This window comes from Arachis ipaensis, chromosome B7 (genome assembly GCF_059453495.1).
Source record: "Arachis ipaensis isolate K30076 ecotype BB chromosome B7, ASM5945349v1, whole genome shotgun sequence".
NCBI lineage: Eukaryota > Viridiplantae > Streptophyta > Magnoliopsida > Fabales > Fabaceae > Arachis > Arachis ipaensis.
Window position 1 is genome coordinate 125,724,524 of NC_142442.1, and position 24,292 is coordinate 125,748,815.

The 24,292-nt window shown below is 36.3% G+C and overlaps 1 protein-coding gene across 1 annotated transcript; it reads right to left on the minus strand.

Moving 5' to 3' along the window:
• Window positions 1-92: 92 nt before the first annotated feature.
• On the minus strand, window positions 93-24,167 carry LOC148554036 (uncharacterized). Its single transcript, XM_088494954.1, has 4 exons — window positions 24,026-24,167; window positions 21,125-21,141; window positions 337-430; window positions 93-235 (listed from the first exon to the last, which is right to left on the minus strand). The coding sequence occupies exons 1-4, from the start codon at window positions 24,165-24,167 to the stop codon at window positions 93-95; spliced, it is 396 nt and encodes a 131-aa protein (XP_088351080.1).
• Window positions 24,168-24,292: the final 125 nt, after the last annotated feature.

Genomic DNA, 24,292 nt, shown 5'->3' on the forward strand with positions numbered 1-24,292 from the left:
TTAATTTAGTCCCAATAATTCAAAAGATAAGTCAAACTAATAATAAAAAGTTGAGTCAACAGATATCATTCTCCTCTGGAATTTTATTGAGGTCAAAAGGTTAGGATGGAATGTTGGTGTCCTTTAGAGACAACCTCATCAGAACTATCTGGCACAACGTCTTCTTCGAGCATTGAATCTTGAATTATCTCGCCTGTCTCTTCCATAATTTCTTGAATCTTTTCTCGAGCCAAACCTGACGGATACACCATAAGCAATCAAGTTCTTAGAATTTACAAATTTTACAAAAAACAAACATGATTAAGCTCTATGTTATAAACTCCTGGTTTGGCTTACGTTCCCAAAGTTTTGTAAGACCTCTTTCTATAAGAGTGAATTTCTCTCGGGACGTAATTTCAAGTTCAACATACAGACTATTCTCATAGTGTGCCTGCACAAATTTAAAGAGGTTCCAGCTGAAAAGGTGTAGTAATTGGTAGCTAGAAGTCATCAACAACACTAATCAGAGGCACTTTCTAGATACTTCAGCAATATTTCATGCTTCATGTCAACTTAAGAACATGCCAAATAGACATCATGGTATCTAATTAACTAATAAAGTACCAAATAAACCTTACTATGAATATAGAATCCCACACTAAAAAAGAATTAAAAATAAAATTTAAATTAAAAAGTATGCAATACAAATGAAGCAATAACAGGTGCCAGCTGGCAAATTAAAATCCATTCCTTAAAAAAAGCTTTTGGAATTAAAATCGGTGAACAACCATTGTAAATATCTTATTCCATGGTCAGCTACCAGGCTGTCAGCAACTACATACAGTCAACAAGAGCTAGAATTCCACATATTTATAATATTCAATCACGTTCATTGCACTAACAATGTTCCAACTGAAACAAGAAAATATGGCACTAATACAGTACTACTACAATTAATAATATGGAAAATCCATCATCATGTTTCGGTGTACAAATCATGCTTATTGCAAGATTCAATGAAGAAAATTAACTTACTAAATTACATCCACATTGATGCGTAAGCATTTGCTCTATCTTTTCCTAGTAAATTTGCATTCAATTTGTTGAGTTTAATCAAGAATTAATTATCTTTTAGCCATTATGGATGCTACTTTGAGTCGTGTGCAATTCTATTTATTTTAGGTAGCATTCTGCTGAATTTGATGGAGTTTTCGCATAAAAAGAGAAGGCGAATGATGCTGTCAACCCTGACCTCTCTGCACTCAAACATGAATAACTCGAGCTACAGAGGTCCAATAGACGTGATTCTAGTGGCGTTGAAAATCTAACTTCCAGAGCTTTCCAACGATGTATAATAGTCCATACTTCTTCTCCACGAAGTCTGCCAAGGTTGCGCCTAACTTGAGAAATTTCAAGTTAGGCGCAAGGCACAACAACAACACGCAAGTGATGCTCCACCATTCAAGTTAGGCGCACTACCCACTCAAGTTAGGCGCCTAAGCAAGATTCCATGCCAATACTCACTACAATCTTCAAGTAAGGCACAGCCCCCTTCTAAGTAAGGCACCAATATTAAAGAGACAAGTGGTCCCCATCCGCCCTCAAGGCTTGCACGAGATATTGATTTATTTTTTTATTAAACTTTAATTTTTATTTTAAAATATGAAAAGATATTATTTAGTTTTAGAAAATATATTTTACATTAATTAGGATTAGATATAAAAGGGAAAAGTATCAGCCCTTCGGAATCTCTTCTCTCTTACCTCATTTCGCACTTTACGATTTACCTGAATCCTTATTTTTCTCTCTGAACCATGAGCAACTAAACCTCCACTGTTAAGGTTAGGAGCTCTGTCTATTGTATGGATTAATACTATTATTTTTCTATTTAATTCATGTACTGATTTATAATTCAAGAATTATTTTCGTTCTTTATCTTATGAATTTGGGTGGAACGGAAGTATGACCATTGTTCTAATTGAGTTCTTGTATAACTTGGAAAAGCGCTTTACTTAAACAACAGTTTGAAAATATATTCTTCTAAATTTCTAATTATCTGGACTTAACGGGATACGTGACATATAATCCTCTTATATTTGGCTAATTAGGATTTCTGTGGCATATAACTAGAATTGAACTTCACCCTCTAATTGGAATCAAGTGACCAAGGAATTGGCGGTTGATGAGAGTTAAAGGAGACTAAAAAGGTCTAAGGAATTAGGGTTTAGTCACATATAGTTGTCATGAATTAAATCTTGCATGATTAAAATAGTTAGTAAGAAAAGTCAATCCAAAAAATAGACAACTCTGAAGCCTTAACTGTTTCTCCATATATTATTCACAACTTGTTTACTGCTTGCTTTCTGATTTTCTGAATTTACTGTTTAATACTTTTAAACTCTCAAACATCACTTTTTGTTTGTCTGACTAAGCCAATCACTCAATCATTGTTGCTTAATCCATCAATTCTCGTGGGATCGACACTCACTCACCTGAGGTATTACTTGGTACGACCCAGTGCACTTGCCGAATAGTTTTTGGGTTATAAATTTCGCACTAAGTTTTTGGCGCCGTTACCGGGGATTGACTGTGATTGACAACTATCAGTTGTTTGATTACTTAGATTAGGCGTTTTTGTTTTACTTTTATTTGATGGGAAATTCTATGGTGCTGACACAAGAAAAAAGCATGCTATGAGGATCATACGTGTTTTATTTGAAAAGTGACGCGTAGCTGTTCTTTTATTGTTTGTCACAATTTTTTTTAATTGATTTTCTGTTCCTATTTCCCTTCTCTTATGTGAGGGCTTTTTTTTTTTTTTTTCGTCACGACCTATGTGAGATTAAAGGAAGATAATTGTAAGGTTAATTAACTTGGCTATTTGTATTAAACGCTTGAAGAATTTGGTCTTTTTATTATACCTTTGTATAAATTTTTGGTTTGGACTTTAGACTATTTTTTGTTGGTTTTTATTTAATTAAAATTCTTAGTAATTGTATTCACAAATTTTATTTATTTTTAATATTTTAATTTATCATAAAAATATTTATTTAGCTTTTTATTCCAAGCCAATAAAATGTATTACACCAGCATTATTAAAAAACTTCCCATTTTTAATAGTTTTTTTCTCATTTTTTTCATCCATGCATAAAATATTAATAGGTTTTTTTCATATTTAATTGGATATCAAGTTATAATTTTTATTTGGGACTTTTATTCACTTAGTAAATATATTATATTATTTTTATGCCTTTTAATTTTCACAAGCTAACAAAATTTTGGAGATTACCCCTATAACCACGATTATTAATCCATTCTTATTTCAATATTTATATTTTCAAACTATCAATACAATCATAAAAAATATATATTGTTTTCTTCTATTGGTCATAAATGATAATCATAAAAAATAGTATTTTATTTTCTTCTCTTCATAAACAATTTTGTTTCTAAGATAAGCAATAATTTTCTCTAATAATTCTTAACAAATTTTTATTTTGGATATTTCAATATGCGTATGTAAGATAAATATTCTCCGTTAAGCTATTATTTTAAAAATCATAATTTATTTGATGTAATGTATTTTTGTCCAAAATGTTTCTAAACATATAGTGTGAATCTTATTCCGTAACTTTACACTTATTTTTAATATTAATGATTAAATAATTTAAAGAAACTAAATATATTACGATAATAATAAATATGTTTTATATTATTTATTTTACCATTGCAATTATATTAATATTAACAAAACATATAGATTTATCTTTGGTGTAATACGTTTTATTTTCTTGAAATAAAGCTAAACAAATATTGTTGTGATAAGTTAAAATATTAAAAATAAATAAAATGTGTGATTCCAATTTAGTTAGATAGAAGTCTATATAAAAGAAAATATAAAATCTAAACCAAAAACTTACACGAAGATATAATAAATTAATAATACACAAAAAAAGCCAAAAAGTTTAGATGTTTAATCCCGTATAAATGGCTAAATTAATTAACCATACGTGCAAAAATGAAAAAAAAAATTAATTAAAAAAATTGTGACAGAAATAATAAAAGAAGAGCCACGCGTCACTTTTCAAAAAAAAAAAAACACGTATAATTTTTGTAGCATGTTTTTTTCTTGTGTTAACATCAATGAATTTTTCATCATAGAATTTTTTTTATTTGATTTATTTTTTTAAATTTTTTAATTTAACCTAGTTTATTTTTTTTTAATTTTTGAAATTAAATTTAGTGTTGCCTCAATTATTTATTACTTAGATTAGATAATTTTTTTTTAATTAATTTTTTTATTATTATTAATTTTTATTTTTTATTTTTTTTCTTTCCGTTAGCACTTTTCCTCCCCCTGTTTCGTTCATTTTTTAGTTTCTTTGACTTTAATTTTTATTTATTATTTTTTCCTTAAACTTTCATTCGTTCTTTTTTTTTTCTTTTTTTTCCTTTTTACTTTTATTTTCTTTTATTTTTTTATTTTTTCTTTCCATTATTTTTATTTTTTTATATTTTATTAGTTTTATTTGATTTTTTATCTTTAATTTTCAAAAATTGCATCATATATTTTTCTTCAATTCTTGAAATTAAGTTGGTGTCTCCATAGTAATTTTTTTTAAATATCTTTTTAAAATACTAGTATTTTTTTTGTTTAATTTTTGAATTTTTAGTTCACCTCTTTTCATTTATTTTCGAATTCTTCTTTTATTTTTATTTATTTTATTTTATTTCTTTTAAAAAAATATGTTTTTTCTTTTTTACTTTCCTATTTACCACATGGTGCGTTTAATTTTTTTTTGGTATTTTGTGCTAAGAAAAATAATGGAGAGAGATCACATGGGTTACTACTCACACCCAAGGAGTGATTCTCATTATTGTGGATGGAGGAACAACTCATATTTTGGTTGGCAAAGTCAAAACCAAAGAAACTTCAGTGCTCCATGTTCCAACTATCAAGAGCCACCACCTTCCTATTCATATCAAGAACCACGATCTACATATACGTACCAAGAACCATCATCTTTCTACCCATATCAAGAGCCACCATCTACCTATTCATACTAAGAACCATCCTCTTTTTACTCTTATCAAGAACCATCATCTCCTTCTTATTCATATCAGGAGCCACCATCTCCTTATTCATATCAAGAACCATCAGCTCTTGAGCTTCTCATGAAAGAATTCATACATGATATAAGGACGAGTGTAAAAAATGCAGAGAAATATGTGCAGTTGATTATCAAGCCCCGGAAAGAGGAACAAGCAACTTCCTTTCAAAGAGATATAATGCAAGATCCTATGGAAGAAAGTGAGGGAATCAATCAAAGGAGTTCATACTCCAGTGAATTAGAGAATTTTCCACCCTCACACATGGAAGAAGAGAAAGATGCAAAAACAAAGGAGGAAGATGCACCAACAAAGAAGGAAGATGCACAAACAAAGGAGGTTGTAAGGGATGAAAAAAATTATGGGAATCTACACTCCAATGAAGCAGAGGGTGGCATAGAGGGTGAGTTTATTGAACCACCAATTCAAGAAGTTCTTGATGAAGGGTACACTCCAACCATCACACAACACCCAAATTTTAAAATCAAAGAAGCAAAGGCAACCAAGAAAAGCACTGAAAAGGGGATTGTGACTAAGAAACAGAAGAAAATATCCATGAAAAAGAGAAGGTAAAAAAAAATAATCCAACCTCTACACCAACAAGCAAGGTGAATCAAGCTAATCACAATAAAAGAAAGCTTGTTAGGAGGAATTTATATCAGAGGGCACTAATTTTCACCGCTCCCCCCTTGGAGACATTTATTTTAACCAACTGGAAGAAGAGGAAGAAAATTCAACAATCAAGTGTCAAGCTAGTGACATTAAAAAAAGCTCTTGTTGGGAGGTAACCCAACTACTAGTATCCTTGTTTTTGCAGTTACTTTAGTTTTAATTTTATAGTTATTTTGATTTTACCATTATAGTTATTTTAGTTTTGGTTTTAAATTACTTTATCTCATTTTTTTAGAATTTTTCTTGTTTAACATGTGTTTTGGTCATGCAGAATTGTAAGACCCGGAATCTTTGAAAAGTCTTTTTATGATAAGTCTCAAATCATATAGTTATTTATAGCCTTAATTTCGGAAATCATTTATTAAGGATAATTAAGGCAAGTTTTGATTTATTGAATTTGAGACAAGTTATGATTTATTATCCAATTTTATAATTATTGGATTACTTTCTATATTTAAAGTATAAGGTTGATAGTTATGAAATAATAAGGATTTTATATGATTTGGACTAGATAAGTAATATTTTAAATATTAATATTGTTATTTTGGAAAATAAAGAAATTAAGTATATTATTTCTAATTATTTGGTTGGGACATTTTATTGAAAATAATTTGTGAAATTGATGAGCAAATAGTATTTTCTATATATAATTAGCGTTGGATTTAATTTGGATTTCAATTATTATATTGTACCCAATTTTATTTGAAATTACCAAATTACCCCTGACCCTAAGTTTCAAAAGTAAAACCCTAACCCTGAAACCCTACCCGGTTACCCGTTGTTGCCCATACCCCAGCAGCCACAATACGCACGGTTTCCTTTCTCCTTTTCATGAAAGGAAGGAAACAGAAGCAGAAAGTGAAATTGTGGGAGAAGGAAGAAGGGGTCGCCGGCGTGAAGGGGGAAGGGAAGGGAGTTCACCGCGCCGCCATCGTCCTCAGCCGCCTCACTGCGAGTTGTGCTTCATGGCCCACACCCACACGGCTTCCCATTACCATGAAAGAAAGAAATTGAGGCAGAGAGGGAGAGGGAGCTTGAGAAGGGAGATCGCGCAGAGAGGGAAGGGCTGCGCTGTGATCGCCGCCCAGCCGTCGCGCCGTCTTGGGGTCTGCCGTCAGGTCCGAGTCGAAGGAAGGGAGAAGCCGCTCTGTCAGTGTCGCGCAGAGAGGGACTCGCCGCCAGCTCCGTCGTCCTCACTGCTGCGCCATCGTCGGGTCCGCAATCGTGGAGGAAGCACAGCGCCGCCGTGGGTCCCTTTTTGTCGAACTCGAAGGAGGAGGAAGGCCGAGAATGGGCGACGCTGGGAGAGAAGGAGACGCGAGCTGGAGGAGTTGCGTCCAGTCGCCGCCGACACGCCACTGACCACCGTCGTTTCACCGCGCCGAGGGTCCCTTTCCTGCTAGATCTGCCACCATGAAACCCCGCAGTGCCTCTGGTTGCCGGAAAACGGTGGTGGATGTTGGTGCTGGGATAACGCCGCCACTGCTGCTGGCCGTTTCGAGCTGCTCCGCCATCTCTGCCGCCGGAGAACGCAGCTTAGTCGCCGGAAAACCACTGCCGGTAAGGGTCCTTGCATTTGGTCTTCATTCCTTTCTATTCCTGGGTTTTATCGCTATGACGTTGTTGTGCAGCCGCGGTTGTCGGAGTCTTTCATCGCCGCTGCCGCTTGAGGTGGCTGACGGAGTCGCTGCCGGGTTGATATGGAGCTGCGGCTGCTTTGTTTCGCTAGCTCAGTAAGTAAATTATGTTTCAAAAAGCCTCGCGTTGGTATTCGGTTGTGTTTGATTAATGAATATGAGTTTTGGTAATGTGGGGTCGAGTCCTGATTATTGTATGTTGCGATTAGTGTTGCTATGGTTATTGCGAAAGTGACTGGGAGCTGAGGTTTTGGTTGCCGGTGATTTCGAGTTGAGGCGGAAAGGACTCCGTGAGACGTTTGAGTTATGGAATTTGCGTTTTGAGGTAGGGGCGCTTTCCAAAAACTATAGTTTATTATTGGAATTATTACATATGGGTACTGATGTGAGATATTGTGTATTTGGTGATTGTATCTGCCTTATGTATTATTTGATAGACTCGAATGACTATGGATGTTGGTTTGGCCGAATTGTTGTGTGGCTTGTGAAATGTAATGTTTGAAGTTGATTCTTTAAAGATTTGAAATGAGTTTAATCCGTTGAGGATTGGTTTGAATTGAGTCAATTATTTTGATGATGTGAAAGATAGAATACTCTTGAAATTCAGCCTGGGTTGCTTTAATTGATTTGGTTTTGATAAATGATTTATTGCTGAACCGATTCTTTAAAGCTTTAGAAATGAGTTAAATCGGTTGATATTGAGTTGATTTTTGAAATGGCTTCCTTGAGATATGCCACTGAGGCGACTGTTGGATTTAGCTTGCTTTTGAATTGATTTCTGGTTTTGAGCTGTTGAAAAGGAATGAGAAACGGTTTAGTTGGGACCCGAACCGGGTGGCAAAAGTCCAAGTTTTAGGGGAGGTGCTGCCGAAATTTCTATAGAATCCGAGTCCTTATTTGAAATGTTAATTGGGGAAATTTTGAGTTTAATGCCTTTCCTATCTATTTTGAGGATTGTGAAATTATGGCTTCTTTTATTACCTTTACTTAGAACAATTAAGAAAGCAATGAAGTTATGCTTTGAAAGAATTATTGAAAAGAGAATCATGATTTCTCCTTATTTTCCAAGAAGAACAGTATGTCTTTGGGTACAAGTCATTCGAAAGAGAATTTTGCTTTGAGGCTGTTTTAAAAGGTAAAACGGGTTTATGTTTTTCTCTATTAAACACAAAGATTGTCCCTTGGGAGAGTTTTCATGATTTTAAAAGGAATTGGATTTCGATTGATGAGCCTCATTATTTTGACGTTTTAAATAAGATTCAAAGTATCTTTTGAACTCTAGTTTAACACAACAAAAATGATTCTCTTATCAATTTGAAACGCTTCAGATTTAATTATGGAATTGAAGCCGACTTTGTTTAAGTAAAGGAAATGGTTTTGAAAGAAGTAAAGATTACGTGACTCGGTTTGGCTTAGATCCTATTTTCTTACTCAAATCAGAAAGCCAATGTTTTAATGATTTTAAATGAATTTGGCGAAATGAGATATGTTATTCTCCCCTAAAGACTTGGGACTCTGCCGAGAAACTTTGTTATAAAATCCCATTGTTGAATGGATGATTTTGAATGTTTCAAAATAAATCTTTAACTTGCCATGGTTATGGAAGTTTGGAAAGAGGATGCCGAGAGTGGCATTGTTTTCAAAGGGGAATTTACCTTGAGTAAAAGTGGCTTATGAGCCTAAGATGATTTGAGAAATGAGATCTTTAAAGCCAAGGCTGAAAAGAGTTGAAACTCGATTTCAAAGTGAAATGAATTGAGAAAATGATTTATGGCTTAAATGCCGACTTTATGAATTTAATGATGTTGAATGGTGGAAGTGCTGTTTTGTTGTGAGCCGGAATGGCTGTGTATGATTATACATATTGGTTGGTTTTGGATCGAACCGTGAGCCGGAATGGCTGTGTATGATATGAATATTGGCTGGTTCTGGACTGAACCGTGAGCCGGATGGCTGAGATGGATGTTGATCCATGGATGAGATTGAATGCATGTTTATGCTGAATCATTGATAAATGTGAATGTTGCACTTCCACTATCTGAGATACGAGTTCCCTGGGTAGTAGCAGTGGCTAGCCACCACGTGCTCCAGGTCGAGACTTGATACTCTGTTGACCCTATGTCGTAAGTGTGGCCGGGCACTGTGAAAGGCCCGGATGAGCTCGCCCCCATAAATATTCACCAGTGATGGTGATGGATAAATATTCACCAGTGAGGGTGATGGATATGGATCATGATTATGATCAAGTTTATGATGAGTATAACTCGAGTTGGGGATGCACGACAGAGGGACAGTCCAATGGTTAGCTACCAGGACTTGTCGGGTTGGCTCTATAACCGACAGATGACATCATCAGCCACTAGGGACAGGCATGCATCATATGCATTTGTGTGACATTGGTTGGGTGTGCATATTATACTTGGTTTGCCTTTGTGATTAATTGCTAACTGTTCTACTTGTAATAACTGTTTGTTTGTGCTTGAACTTCCTATCTGTGTTTGCATCTGGGACTCTGTTGGATTGTGGTGATTGGTTGTTGGTTGGATTGTTTGGGCCTAAGGCCGTGGTTGGAATGAGATGAACTGATGGTTGATTTCGGTTTTGTGTTTTTGGTTTGGAATAAAATTATGAAAGGCTATTTTGGTTCCGCATAGATAAACCGTTTTGAAAGGCTTTTGAGTTTTGAGAATTGAACGGTTCTTCTTTCCGAAAAGATTTCCGACTTTACTTTCATTGTAAACCGTTGTTTTTGAAAAGAGGCATAAGACGGTTATGAATCACTGGTACGGTTTATCTTCATGTATCCTATTAAAGTAATTCCCAAAAACCCTCTACTGAGAACCCTTTCGAGGATGATGTTCTCACCCCCCTACATTTTTCCCCTTTCAGGATATGGGCGCAGAAGTTACGAAGAGCTTATTTAATTGTTGTTGTGATGCTCTGTATTGTTTTAGTTATGGTTTATTGTACCCTCGCCTTTATCTTGATATAATCTGTAAGAGGGATAGGAATTGTATTGATTATTACTTGTAATATTACTTATATATATTTTTATGTATATATATATGGATGTACTCTTTATGAGCTTTTGTAATATGTATGGTATTTATGGAGGTACGTTATCAAACGAAAGTATTTTTGGGAGCGGTATTGCGGTTTAAAGTTTTAAACAGGCTCATATTTTAGTATTAAGTAGTATAAGTGTCGTCGTAATGTCCGAGCTATCAGAGTCGCGCAGCCGGAAGTGTGAACCTTGGTAGTTAGGGTGTTACAAGAATGATTAGAACAGGAACAAGAGCAATTATGAAGAATTTTTGACACCCTGTTTTCAACTTATCTTTGCTTGAGGACAAGCAAACTTTTAAGTTTGGTGTTGTCGCTTCGCTTTTGGCCTTTTCTGTTTATTTTAATAGCACCAAAGGGAGATGAATGTTCTTCATGGAGGAATGAGATGGCCACCAGTATAACTGAGGTGGTTGAGTTCCTTTCATTCTATTTCTCTTCTGTTCTTATTTTGTTGTCTTCTGTTTTCTGTTGTTTTGATTGCCTGCATAATCTTTAATACTTTCAGTTCTTAGATTTAGTTTCATTCTGTCATTTGCTTTTAATTAAAAAAACAAAAAAAAACAAAAAAAATTTATCTCATGTATTGCTCACTGAGCTTGAATCTAAAAAGAAAAAAAATGATGTATTGCATGAGAAATTGAGTTATATTTAAGAATAGTCTTAATTACTTAAATGTGGTGATATTATTTGTGATTCTGAATGAATGACATGAACAGTGCATAGTTGAATTTGAATCAAGGGATGTTGATGTATAAGGAACAAGAATTTAGAGAACTATTATGAATTCTTTGAAATAACAAAAAAAAATTAATCCTTGAAGCAGAAGAAACAGCAAAAGAAAAATAAAAGCAAGGTCCAAGACTCTGAGCATCAATGACTAAGGAAGTCTGACATGATTAAAAGCTCAAAGAATTGTTTCCTTAGTCATATGCTTGTGGTGTTCTTGTGTCAAGTAATCATTGAGATAGAATATCTAGAGTCGAGACCAAATGCATTTAGCAGAGTATGCCAAAGGCTTTGAGCACCACTGTTTGAGAGTGACTGAAAGAAAAATCAGAACTTAAAGAGAGTTTCCCAGTCAAGTGCTTGTGGTGTTTTTGTGTCAAGTGAAGCTTGAGACAAAACATTTAAAGTCACGGATAGGCTCAAGGTGCAAAGCACCAAAGAAAAGAGAATTAAAGGAAATTTGCTGTGTTCAAGGATTAAACTGATGTTGAAAGATCATAGAATTCACAATATAATCCGGATTCTAATTCCGAATGACAGTGACAGTCCTCTGATTCAAAAGAGAGTGAGATGCCAGAACTGTTCAGAATTGTAGGAGATAAACCCCACTTTAAGGAGAGACATAAGCATAACTAAACTCCTACTTCTTATGCAAATTCACATCTTAATCATGTACTGATTTTGGTTGCTTGAGGACAAGCAACAATTCAAGTTTGGTGTTGTGATGCGTGAGCATCTGCTCTATCTTTTCCTAGTGAATTTGCATTCAATTTGTTGAGTTTAATCAAGAATTAATTATCTTTTAGCCACTATAGATGCTACTTTGATTTGTGTGTGGTGCACGAAATTGTGATGTCCAGGCTCGAACAATCCCTGGTAATGGCTCCAAAGCTTGGTGCTTTGATCTTAATTCATAATTGTCACAACTTCGATACAACTAACCAGCAAGTGCACTGGGTCGTCCAAGTAATACCTTACGTGAGTAAGGGTCGAATCCCACGGAGATTGTTGGTATGAAGCAAGCTATGGTCACCTTGTAAATCTCAGTCAGGCGGATATAAAATAATCATGGAGTTTTCGAATAATAAATAATAGAATAGGGATAAAGATACTTATGTAAATCATTGGTAGAAATTTCAGATAAGCGAATGGAGATGCTTTTCGTTCCTCTGAACCTCTGCTTTCCTGCTATCTTCATCCAATCAGTCTCATTCCTTTCCATGGCTGGCTTTATGTGATACATCACCATTGTCAATGGCTACTTTCGGTCATCTCACGGGAAAATGATCCAATGCCCTGTCACGGCACGGCTAATCGTCTAGAGGCATCACCCTTGTCAATGGCTTCATCTTATCCTCTCAGTGAATAATATGCTCACGCACCCTGTCACGGCATGGCTATTCATCTGTCGGTTCTCGATCATGCCGGAATAGGATTTACTATCCTTTTGCGTCTGTCACTAACGCCCTGCAATCGCGAGTTCGGAGCTCGTCACAGTCATTCAATCATTGAATCCTACTCGGAATACCACAGACAAGGTTTAGACCTTCCGAATTCTCTTGAATGCCGCCATCATTCTAGCTTACGCCACGAAGATTCTGGTTAGGAGATCTAAGAGATACTCATTCTAGCTTAATTCATGTAGAACAGAAGTGTTTGTCAGGCACGCGTTCCTAAGGGAGAAGGATGATGAGCGTCACACATAATCATCACCTTCATCACGCTCTTGGGTGCGAATGGATATCTTAGAAGAGAAATAAGAAGAATTGAATAGAAAACAGTAGTACTTTGCATTAATCTTTGAGGAACAGCAGAGCTCCACACCTTAATCTATGGAGTGTAGAAACTCTACCGTTGAAAATACATAAGTGAAGGTCCAGGCATGGCCGAGATGGCCAGCCCCCTAAAACGTGATCAATAGTCTCCTAAGATAAACAATGGAATAAAACTGAGACCAAAGATGGTCAAAAAGACTAGTAAGAGGTCCTATTTATAATAAACTAGTCACTAGGGTTTACATGAGTAAGTAATTGATGCATAAATCCACTTCCGGGGCCCACTTGGTGTGTGTTTGGGCTGAGCTTAAGTGTAGCACGTGCAGAGGCCATTTGTGGAGTTGAACGCCAGTTTCTGTGCCAGTTTGGGCGTTCAACTCTGGTTTTGGATCCTTTTCTGGCGCTGGACGCCAGATTTGGGCAGAAGGCTGGCGTTGAACGCCAGTTTACGTCGTCTATTCTTGGCCAAAGTATGGACTATTATATATTGCTGGAAAGCCCTGGATGTCTACTTTCCAACGCAATTGGAAGCGCGCCATTTCGAGTTCTGTAGCTCCAGAAAATCCTCTTTGAGTGCAGAGAGGTCAGAATCCAACAGCATCAGCAGTCCTTTTTCAACCTCTGAATCTGATTTCTGCTCAAGTCCCTCAATTTCAGCCAGAAAATACCTGAAATCACAGAAAAACACACAAACTCATAGTAAAGTCCAGAAATGTAAATTTAACATAAAAACTAATGAAAACATCCCTAAAAGTAACTAGATCCTACTAAAAACATACTAAAAAAAATGTCAAAAAGCGTATAAATTATCCGCTCATCACAACACCAAACTTAAATTGTTGCTTGTCCCCAAGCAACTGAAAATCAAAATAGGATAAAAAGAAGAGAATATACTATAAATTCCAAACTATCAATGAAACAGAGCTTCAATCATATGAGCGGGACTTATAGCTTTTTGCCTCTTGAATAGTTTTGGCATCTCACTTTATCCATTGAGGATCAGAATGATTGGCATCTATAGGAACTTCAGATTTTGAATAGTGTTATTGACTCTCCTAGTTCAGTATGATGATTCTTGAACACAGCTTCTTTATGAGTCTTGGCCGTGGCCCTGAGCACTTTGTTTTCCAGTATTACCACCGGATACATAAATGCCACAGACACATAATTGGGTGAACCTTTTCAGATTGTGACTTAGCCTTACTAAAGTCCCCAATTAGAGGTGTCCAGGGTTCTTAAGCACACTCTTTGTTGTTTTTTTTTTTTTTGCTTTGGACCTTGACTTTAACCGCTCAGTCTCAAGTTTTCACTTGACACCTACACGCCACAAGCACATGGTTAGGGACAGCTTGGTTTAGCCGCTTAGACTAGGATTTTATTCCTTTAGGCCCTCCTATCCACTGATGCTCAAAGCCTTGGGATCCTTTTTATTTGCCCTTGCCTTTTGGTTTTAAGGGTTATTGGCTTTTTCTGCTTGCTTTTTCTTTTTCTTTCTATTTTTTTTTCGCCTATTTTTTTCTTCTTTCTCTCTTTTTTTTTTTTTTTTTTTTTTTTGCAAGCTTTGTTCTTTGCTGCTTTTTCTTGCTTCAAGAATCATTTTTTATGATTTTTCAGATTATCAAATAACATGTCTCCTAGTCATCATTCTTTCAAGAGCCAACATATTTAACATTCTTAAACAACAAATTCAAAAGACATATGCACTGTTCAAGCATTCATTCAGAAAATAAGAAGCATTGTCACCACATCAATATAATTAAACTAAGTTCAAGGATAAATTCGAAACTCATGTACTTCTTGTTCTTTTGAATTAAAACATTTTTCATTTAAGAGAGGTGATGGATTCATAGGACATTTATAACTTTAAGACATAGTTACTAACTACTAATGATCATGTAATGAAGACACAAACATAGATAAGCACATAACATAGAAAACGAAAAACAGATGAAATAAGAACAAGGAATGAATCCACCTTAGTAATGGTGGCGTTTCCTTTTTGAGGAACCAATGATGTCCTTGAGCTCTTCTATGTCTCTTCCTTGTCTTTGTTGCTCCTCCTTCATTACTTTTAGATCTTCTCTGATTTCATGAAGGATGATGGAGTGCTCTTGATGTTCCACCCTTAGTTGCTTCCAATAATTGTGTGGAAGAAAATGTATCCCCTGAGGTATCTCAGGGATCTCTTGATTTGCAGTCAAATGTTCTACCACTGAGCTATAGACCCTTGATGGAAGCTTTTGTCTTCCCTTTCCTCTTTCTATAGGTTTCTCTGGCCTTAGGTGCCATCAATGGTTATGGAAAAAAACAAAAAAGCTATGCTTTTACCACACCAAACTTAGAATGTTGCTCGCCCTCGAGCAAAAGAAGAAAGAATGAAGAAGATATGGAGGAGATGGATGGGAGTGTGTATTCGGCCATATGGGTGGGATTGGGTGGGGGAGAGATGTTGAATTTTGAAGGTAGTGGGTGTATGGATGTGAGTGGTAAATGGATAACAGAAGGGATGATCATGAATGGAAAGAGAGATGATGAGGTAGGTGGGGATTCTGTGGGGTCCACAGATCCTGAGGTGTCAAGGCATTTACATCCCTGCACCAATTTAGGCATGTAAAATGCCCTTGCACACAACTCTGGGCGTTCAGCGCCAGGTTGGTGCCCATTTTGGGCGTTCAACGCCCATTTGCTGCCATTTCTGGCGTTGAACGCCAGAACCATGCTTGTTCTGGGCGTTCAGCGCCAGGATGCTCCCATTCTGGGCGTTCAGCGCCAGAACTATGCTCTGTTCTGGCGTTTGAACGCCAGACAGATGCTCCTCCAGGGTGTGATTTTTCTTCTGCTATTTTTGATTCCGTTTTCAATTTTAATATTTATTTTGTGACTCCACATGATCATGAACCTAAGAAAACATGAAAAACAATAAAAATAAGAATTAGATAAACATTGGGTTGCCTCCCAACAAGCGCTTCTTTAATGTCAATAGCTTGACAGTGGGCTCTCATGGAGCCTCACAGATATGCAGAGCTTTGTTGAAACTCTCCAACACCAAACTTAGAGTTTGGATATGGGAGTTCAACACCAAACTTAGAGTTTGGTTGTGGCCTCCCAACACCAAACTTAGAGTTTGACTGTGGGGGCTCTGGTTGACTCTGCTTTGAGAGAAGCTTTTCAAGCTTCCTCTCCATGGTTGCAGAGGGAGATCCTTGAGTTTTGAATACAAGGGAGTTCTCATTCCATTGAAGGACTATTTCACCTCTGTCAACATCAATCACAGCTCTTGCTGTGGCCAGGAAAGGTCTTCCTAGGATGATGGATTCATCCTCTTCCTTTCCAGTATCCAGGACTATGAAATCAGTAGGTATGTAAAGGCCTTCAACCTTTACTAATACATCTTTTACTTGTCCATAAGCCTGTCTTCTTGAGCTGTCTGCCATCTCTAGTGAGATTTTAGCAGCTTGCACCCCATAGATTCCCAGTTTCTCTATTACAGAGAGGGGCATGAGGTTTATTCCTGAACCAAGGTCACACAGAGCCTTAAAGATCATGGTGCCTATGGTACAAGGGATTATGAACTTTCCAGGATCCTGTCTCTTCTGAGGCAATGTCAGTTGATCCAGATCACTTAGTTCATTGATAAACAAGGGAGGTTCAACTTCCCAAGTATCAATGCCAAATAATTTGGCATTCAGCTTCATGATTGCACCAAGAAACTTGGCAGTTTGCTCTTCAGTAACATCCTCATTCTCTTCAGAAGAGGAATACTCATCAGAGCTCATGAAGGGCATAAGGAGGTTCAATGGGATCTCTATGGTCTCTAGATGAGCCTCAGAATCCTTTGGTTCCTCAGAGGGAAGCTCCTTATTGATCACTGGACGTCCCAGGAGGTCTTCCTCCTTGGGATTCACGTCCTCTCCTCTCCTTACAGGTTCGGCCATGGCGCTTATGTCAATGGCCTTGCACTCTCCTTTTGGGTTCTCTTCTGTATTGCTTGGGAGAGTACTAGGAGGGATTTTAGTGATCCTTTTACTCAGCTGGCCCACTTTTGCTTCCAAATTTCTAATGGAAGACCTTATTTCATTCATGAAATTTACAGTGGCCTTAGATAGATCAGAGACTAGATTTGCTAAATTAGAAGCATTTTGTTCAGAGTTCTCTGCCTGTTGCTGAGTTGATGATGGAAAAGGCTTGCTATTGCTAAACCTGTTTCTTCCACCATTATTAAAGCCTTGTTGGGGCTTTTGATCCTTCCATGAGAAATTTGGATGATTTCTCCATGTTGAGTTATAGGTGTTTCCATAAGGTTCACCTAAGTAATTTACCTCTGCTATTGCAGGGTTCTCAGGATCATAGGCTTCTTCTTCAGAAGATGCCTCTTGAGTACTGTTGGATGCAGCTTGCATTCCATGCAGACTCTGAGAAATCATATTGACTTGCTGAGTCAATATTTTGTTCTGAGCTAATATGGCATTCAGAGTATCAACCTCAAGAACTCCCTTCTTCATAGGCGTCCCATTACTCACAGCATTCCTTTCAGAAGTGTACATGAACTGGTTATTAGCAACCATGTCAATGAGTTCTTGAGCTTCTGCAGGCGTTTTCTTTAGGTGAATGGATCCACCTGCAGAAGTGTCCAGTGACATCTTTGATAGCTCAGATAAACCATCATAGAATATATCCAGGATGGTCCATTCTGAAAGCATGTCAGAAGGACACTTTTTGGTCAACTGTTTGTATCTTTCCCAAGCTTCATAGAGAGATTCACCTTCTTTCTGTCTGAAGGTTTGAACATCAGCTCTTAGCTTGCTCAGCTTTTGAGGAGGAAAGTACTTGGCTAAGAAAGTCGTGACCAGCTTATCCTAAGAGTTCAGGCTGTCTTTGGGTTGAGAATCCAACCATAATCTAGCTCTGTCTCTTACAGCAAAAGGGAAAAGCATGAGCCTGTAGACTTCAGGATCTACTCCATTAGTCTTAACAGTATCACATATCTGCAAGAATTCAGTTAAGAACTGAAAAGGATCTTCAGATGGAAGTCCATGAAACTTGCAGTTCTGCTGCATCAGAGAAACTAATTGAGGTTTCAGCTCAAAGTTGTCTGCTCCAATGGCAGGAATGGAGATGCTTCTTCCATGTAAATTGGAATTAGGTGCAGTAAAGTCACCAAGCATCTTCCTTACATTATTATTATTTTCGGCTGCCATCTCTTCTGCCTGTTCGAAAATTTCTGAAAGGTTATCTCTGGATTGTTGTATTTTAGCTTCTCTTAATTTTTTCTTCAGAGTCCTTTCAGGTTCTGGATCTGCTTCCACAAGAATGTTCTTATCCTTGCTCCTGCTCATATGACAAAGAAGAGGGCACAGAAAAAAATAATAATAATAATAGAGATCCTTTATATCACAGTATAGGGATCCCTGTGTGAGTAGAAGAAGAGGGGGAGATAAAGGATGTGATGTAAAGGAAGAAACACAACTGTACGGATGGAAGAGATGTGAGATGAGATGTTAGGATATGAATAAATAGAATGAGATGGGGGAGGGATAATTTTCGAAAATTATTTTGAAAAAGAGTTAGTGATTTTCGAAAATGGTTTTTGAAAAATATTTAGTATTTTTTTTTTCGAAAATTTTTTTTTGAAATAAAAAATAATTAGTTAATTAAAAAGAAATTTTTGAAAAAGGGGGAGATATTTTCGAAAATTAGAAAGGAAGAATTAGTTAGGTGGTTTTGAAAAAGTTAAGAAACAAACAAAAAGTTAGTTAGTTAGTTGAAACAAATTTTGAAAACCAATTTTGAAAAGATAAGTAGTTAGGAGGTTAGGAAAGATATTTTTAAAAGATATTTTTGAAAAAGATAAGATAAGAAGATATTTTTTGAAAAGATATGATAGAAATTAGTTTTGAAAAAGATTTGATTTTTAAAATCTCAATTAATGACTTGATTCATAAGAAATCACAAGATATGATTCTAGAACTTAAAGTTTGAATCTTTCTTAACAAGCAAGTAACAAACTTCAAATTTTTGAATCAAAACATTAATTGTTTATGTTATTTTCGAAAATTATGACATAAAATAAGAAAAAAATTTTTGAAAATTATTTTTGGAATTTTCGAAAATAACCATGAATTTTGAAAAAGATTTGATTTTTGAAAAAGATTTTGAAAAAGATAAGATTTTCAAATTGAAAATTTGATTTGACTCATAAGAACAACTAGATTTTAAAAATTTTTGAAAAAGTCAATCCAAATTTTCGGATTTGATGAGAGAAAAAGGGAAAGATATTTTTTTGATTTTTGAAATTTTTATGAAAAACATGAAAATTATGCAATGCATGAAATTTTTAGATCAAAACAATGAATGCATGCATGAATGCTATGAATGTCAAGATGAACACCAAGAACACTATGAAGATCATGATGAACATCAAGAACATATTTTTGAAAAAATTTTTAATGCAAAGAACACATGCAAGACACCAAACTTAGAATTCTTTAATGCTTACGCACTAAGAATTCAAGAATGCATATGAAAAACATGAAAAGACACAAAACAAAAAATCATCAAGATCAAACAAGAAGACTTACCAAGAACAACTTGAAGATCATGAAGAACACTATGAATGCATGATATTTTCGAAAAAAAAATGTAAGATGCATATGCAATTGACACCAAACTTATGATATGACTCAAGACTCAAACAAGAAACAAAAATATTTTTGATTTTTATGATTTTCTAATTTTTTTGGATTTTTATGTTATATTTTTCGAAAATTATATGAAAAAGAAAAATAAGGATTCCAAAATTTTTAATATGAATTCCAGGAATCTTGCCATATTAGTCTAAAGCTTCAGTCCAGGAATTAGACATGGCTCACTAGCTAGCCAAGCTTTCAATGAAAGCTCCAGTCCAAAACACTAGACATGGCCAATGGCCAGCCAAGCTTCAGCATGCAACATAAGAGAATATACTGCTCATTACTTATCAAAGTAACTTGCCTCTATGCTGATGGTTTGGAAGCCTCAGTCCAAGAATTTAGACATGGCTTTACAGCCAGCCAGGCTTCAACATGCTTCATGAAACACTAGAATTCATCCTTAAAAATTTTGAATAAATTTTATTTTTGAAAACATTTTTATATTTTTTTTTTCGAAAACAGATGAGAAAATTTTAGAAATATTTTTGAAAAATTTTTGAAAAGAAACAAAAAGAAAATTACCTAATCTGAGCAACAAGATGAACCGTCAGTTGTCCAAACTCAAACAATCCCCGGCAACGGCGCCAAAAACTTGGTGCACGAAATTGTGATGTCCAGGCTCGAACAATCCCTGGTAATGGCTCCAAAGCTTGGTGCTTTGATCTTAATTCATAATTGTCACAACTTCGATACAACTAACCAGCAAGTGCACTGGGTCGTCCAAGTAATACCTTACGTGAGTAAGGGTCGAATCCCACGGAGATTGTTGGTATGAAGCAAGCTATGGTCACCTTGTAAATCTCAGTCAGGCGGATATAAAATAATCATGGAGTTTTCGAATAATAAATAATAGAATAGGGATAAAGATACTTATGTAAATCATTGGTAGAAATTTCAGATAAGCGAATGGAGATGCTTTTCGTTCCTCTGAACCTCTGCTTTCCTGCTATCTTCATCCAATCAGTCTCATTCCTTTCCATGGCTGGCTTTATGTGATACATCACCATTGTCAATGGCTACTTTCGGTCATCTCACGGGAAAATGATCCAATGCCCTGTCACGGCACGGCTAATCGTCTAGAGGCATCACCCTTGTCAATGGCTTCATCTTATCCTCTCAGTGAATAATATGCTCACGCACCCTGTCACGGCATGGCTATTCATCTGTCGGTTCTCGATCATGCCGGAATAGGATTTACTATCCTTTTGCGTCTGTCACTAACGCCCTGCAATCGCGAGTTCGGAGCTCGTCACAGTCATTCAATCATTGAATCCTACTCGGAATACCACAGACAAGGTTTAGACCTTCCGAATTCTCTTGAATGCCGCCATCATTCTAGCTTACGCCACGAAGATTCTGGTTAGGAGATCTAAGAGATACTCATTCTAGCTTAATTCATGTAGAACAGAAGTGTTTGTCAGGCACGCGTTCCTAAGGGAGAAGGATGATGAGCGTCACACATAATCATCACCTTCATCACGCTCTTGGGTGCGAATGGATATCTTAGAAGAGAAATAAGAAGAATTGAATAGAAAACAGTAGTACTTTGCATTAATCTTTGAGGAACAGCAGAGCTCCACACCTTAATCTATGGAGTGTAGAAACTCTACCGTTGAAAATACATAAGTGAAGGTCCAGGCATGGCCGAGATGGCCAGCCCCCTAAAACGTGATCAATAGTCTCCTAAGATAAACAATGGAATAAAACTGAGACCAAAGATGGTCAAAAAGACTAGTAAGAGGTCCTATTTATAATAAACTAGTCACTAGGGTTTACATGAGTAAGTAATTGATGCATAAATCCACTTCCGGGGCCCACTTGGTGTGTGTTTGGGCTGAGCTTAAGTGTAGCACGTGCAGAGGCCATTTGTGGAGTTGAACGCCAGTTTCTGTGCCAGTTTGGGCGTTCAACTCTGGTTTTGGATCCTTTTCTGGCGCTGGACGCCAGATTTGGGCAGAAGGCTGGCGTTGAACGCCAGTTTACGTCGTCTATTCTTGGCCAAAGTATGGACTATTATATATTGCTGGAAAGCCCTGGATGTCTACTTTCCAACGCAATTGGAAGCGCGCCATTTCGAGTTCTGTAGCTCCAGAAAATCCTCTTTGAGTGCAGAGAGGTCAGAATCCAACAGCATCAGCAGTCCTTTTTCAACCTCTGAATCTGATTTCTGCTCAAGTCCCTCAATTTCAGCCAGAAAATACCTGAAATCACAGAAAAACACACAAACTCATAGTAAAGTCCAGAAATGTAAATTTAACATAAAAACTAATGAAAACATCCCTAAAAGTAACTAGATCCTACTAAAAACATACTAAAAACAATGTCAAAAAGCGTATAAATTATCCGCTCATCAGTGTGCAATTCTATTTATTTTAGGTAGCATTCGGCTGGATTTGATAGAGTTTCCGCAAAAAAAGAGAAGAAGGCGAATGATGCTGTCAACCTTGACCTCTCTGCACTCAAACCTGAATAACTCAAGTTACAGAAATCCAATGGACGTGATTTGAGTGGCGTTGGAAAGCTAACTTTCAGAGCTTTCCAACGATGTATAATAGTCCATACTTCTTCTCCACTAAGTCTGCCAAGGTTGCGCCTAACTTGAGAAATTTCAAGTTAGGCGCAAGGCACAACAACAACACGCAAGTGATGCTCCACCATTCAAGTTAGGCGCACTACCCACTCAAGTTAGGCGCCTAAGCAAGCATTCCATGCCAATACTCACTGCAATCTTCAAGTAAGGCACAACCCCCTTCTAAGTAAGGTGCCAATATTAAAGAGACAAGTGGTCCCCATCCGCCCTCAAGGCTTGCACGAGATATTGATTTATTTTTTAATTAAACTTTAATTTTTATTTTAAAATAGGAAAAGATATTATTTAGTTTTAGAAAATATATTTTACATTAATTAGGATTAAATATAAAAGGAAAAAGAATCAGCCCTTCGAAATCTCTTCTCTCTTACCTCATTCCGCACTTTACGGTTTACCTGAATCCTTATTTTTCTCTCTGAACCATGAGCAACTAAACCTCCACTGTTAAGGTTAGGAGTTCTGTCTATTGTATGGATTGATACTATTATTTTTCTATTTTAATTCATGTACTGATTTATAATTCAAGAATTATTTTCGTTCTTTATCTTATGAATTTGGGTGGAACAGAAGTATGACCCTTGTTCTAATTGAGTTCTTGTATAACTTGGAAAAGCGCTTTACTTGAACAACAGCTTGAAAACATATTCTCCTAAATTTCTAATTATCTGGACTTAACGGGATACGTGACATATAACCCTCTTATATTTGGTTAATTAGGATTTCTGTGGCATATAACTAGAATTGAACTTCACCCTCTAATTGGAATCAAGTGACCAAGGAATTGGAGGTTGATGAGAGTTAGAGGAGACTAAAAAGGTCTAAGAAATTAGGGTTTAGTCACATATAGTTGCCATGAATTAAATCTTGCATGATTAAAATAGTTAGTAAGAAAAGTCAATCCGAAAAATAGACAACTCTGAAGCCTTAACTGTTTCTCCATATATTATTCACAACTTGTTTACTGCTTACTTTCTGATTTTCTGAATTTATTGTTTAATACTTTTAAACTCTCAAACATCACTTTTTGTTTGTCTGACTAAGCCAATCACTCAGTCATTGTTGCTTGATCTATCAATCCTCATGGAATCGACCCTCACTCACCTGAGGTATTACTTGGAATGACCCGGTGTACTTGCCGGTTAGTTTGTGGTTATAAATTCTGCACCACACATCCAGTTCTTGGTTTTCAACTTTCTTTTTCCAAAAAATATCCTTAGGAAGTAAAAAGAAAAAAAAAGAACAAACTAAGAGGAAAAGGGAATGACTTGAGGTATACTAACTTAAATTGCTATGATCCTATTGGACTAAATAACAATTTACTATAACATGCTCTCGTGCCTGCTCATATTTGAGAGTCAATTATTCAACATTTACTCTAGGAACATGCATATATTTATTTACTTACCCATTCAGTACCTCATTTCACAAAATACAGGTTAGCAACTGGCCATATATATCACCATTGAGTTAAACAATTATACCCAACTAGATGGCTAAATAAATCACAAAAAATCCAAACTTTACCTGCACCTCCTCTAGTATTTGTTGCGAAAGAAACAGGTTTGTGATAATGACGAACCCGAAGCCGAATTTCTTGCGGTACTTTGTTGTGAATTGAAGCAATCCCTGCAATGTTCAGGGTTTCAAACATGTTAGGCCTTTCGAAAGTGCATTTTAATTACAGACAATAAAACATCTGGATTGACTATGGCAGGTTGAAATATAGCCAAACAGCCTTTTTACGAGCAGACATATGACAACGTACCGTCCTAATATCTCCATGCGCAATAGTAATAGCATCACCTTTGTGCCTCTGTGCTGAGAATGTATCCAGCCATGACTGAATTGGCAACGTGTTGAACCACTGGTCTCTTGCGAATGATGTTGCGTGTTCCAGCGAAGAGAACGTGGAGGCCTCTTCCATCGCCTTGCAAAATAAGATGCTAGAGGCACAAAGAAAGAGGTCCCTCTCTTCCAATTTTCCTGGTAAGTCCGATCTTGTCAGTCAATATATAACGTCAATTACAGTATACTAACATGTTACTAAAT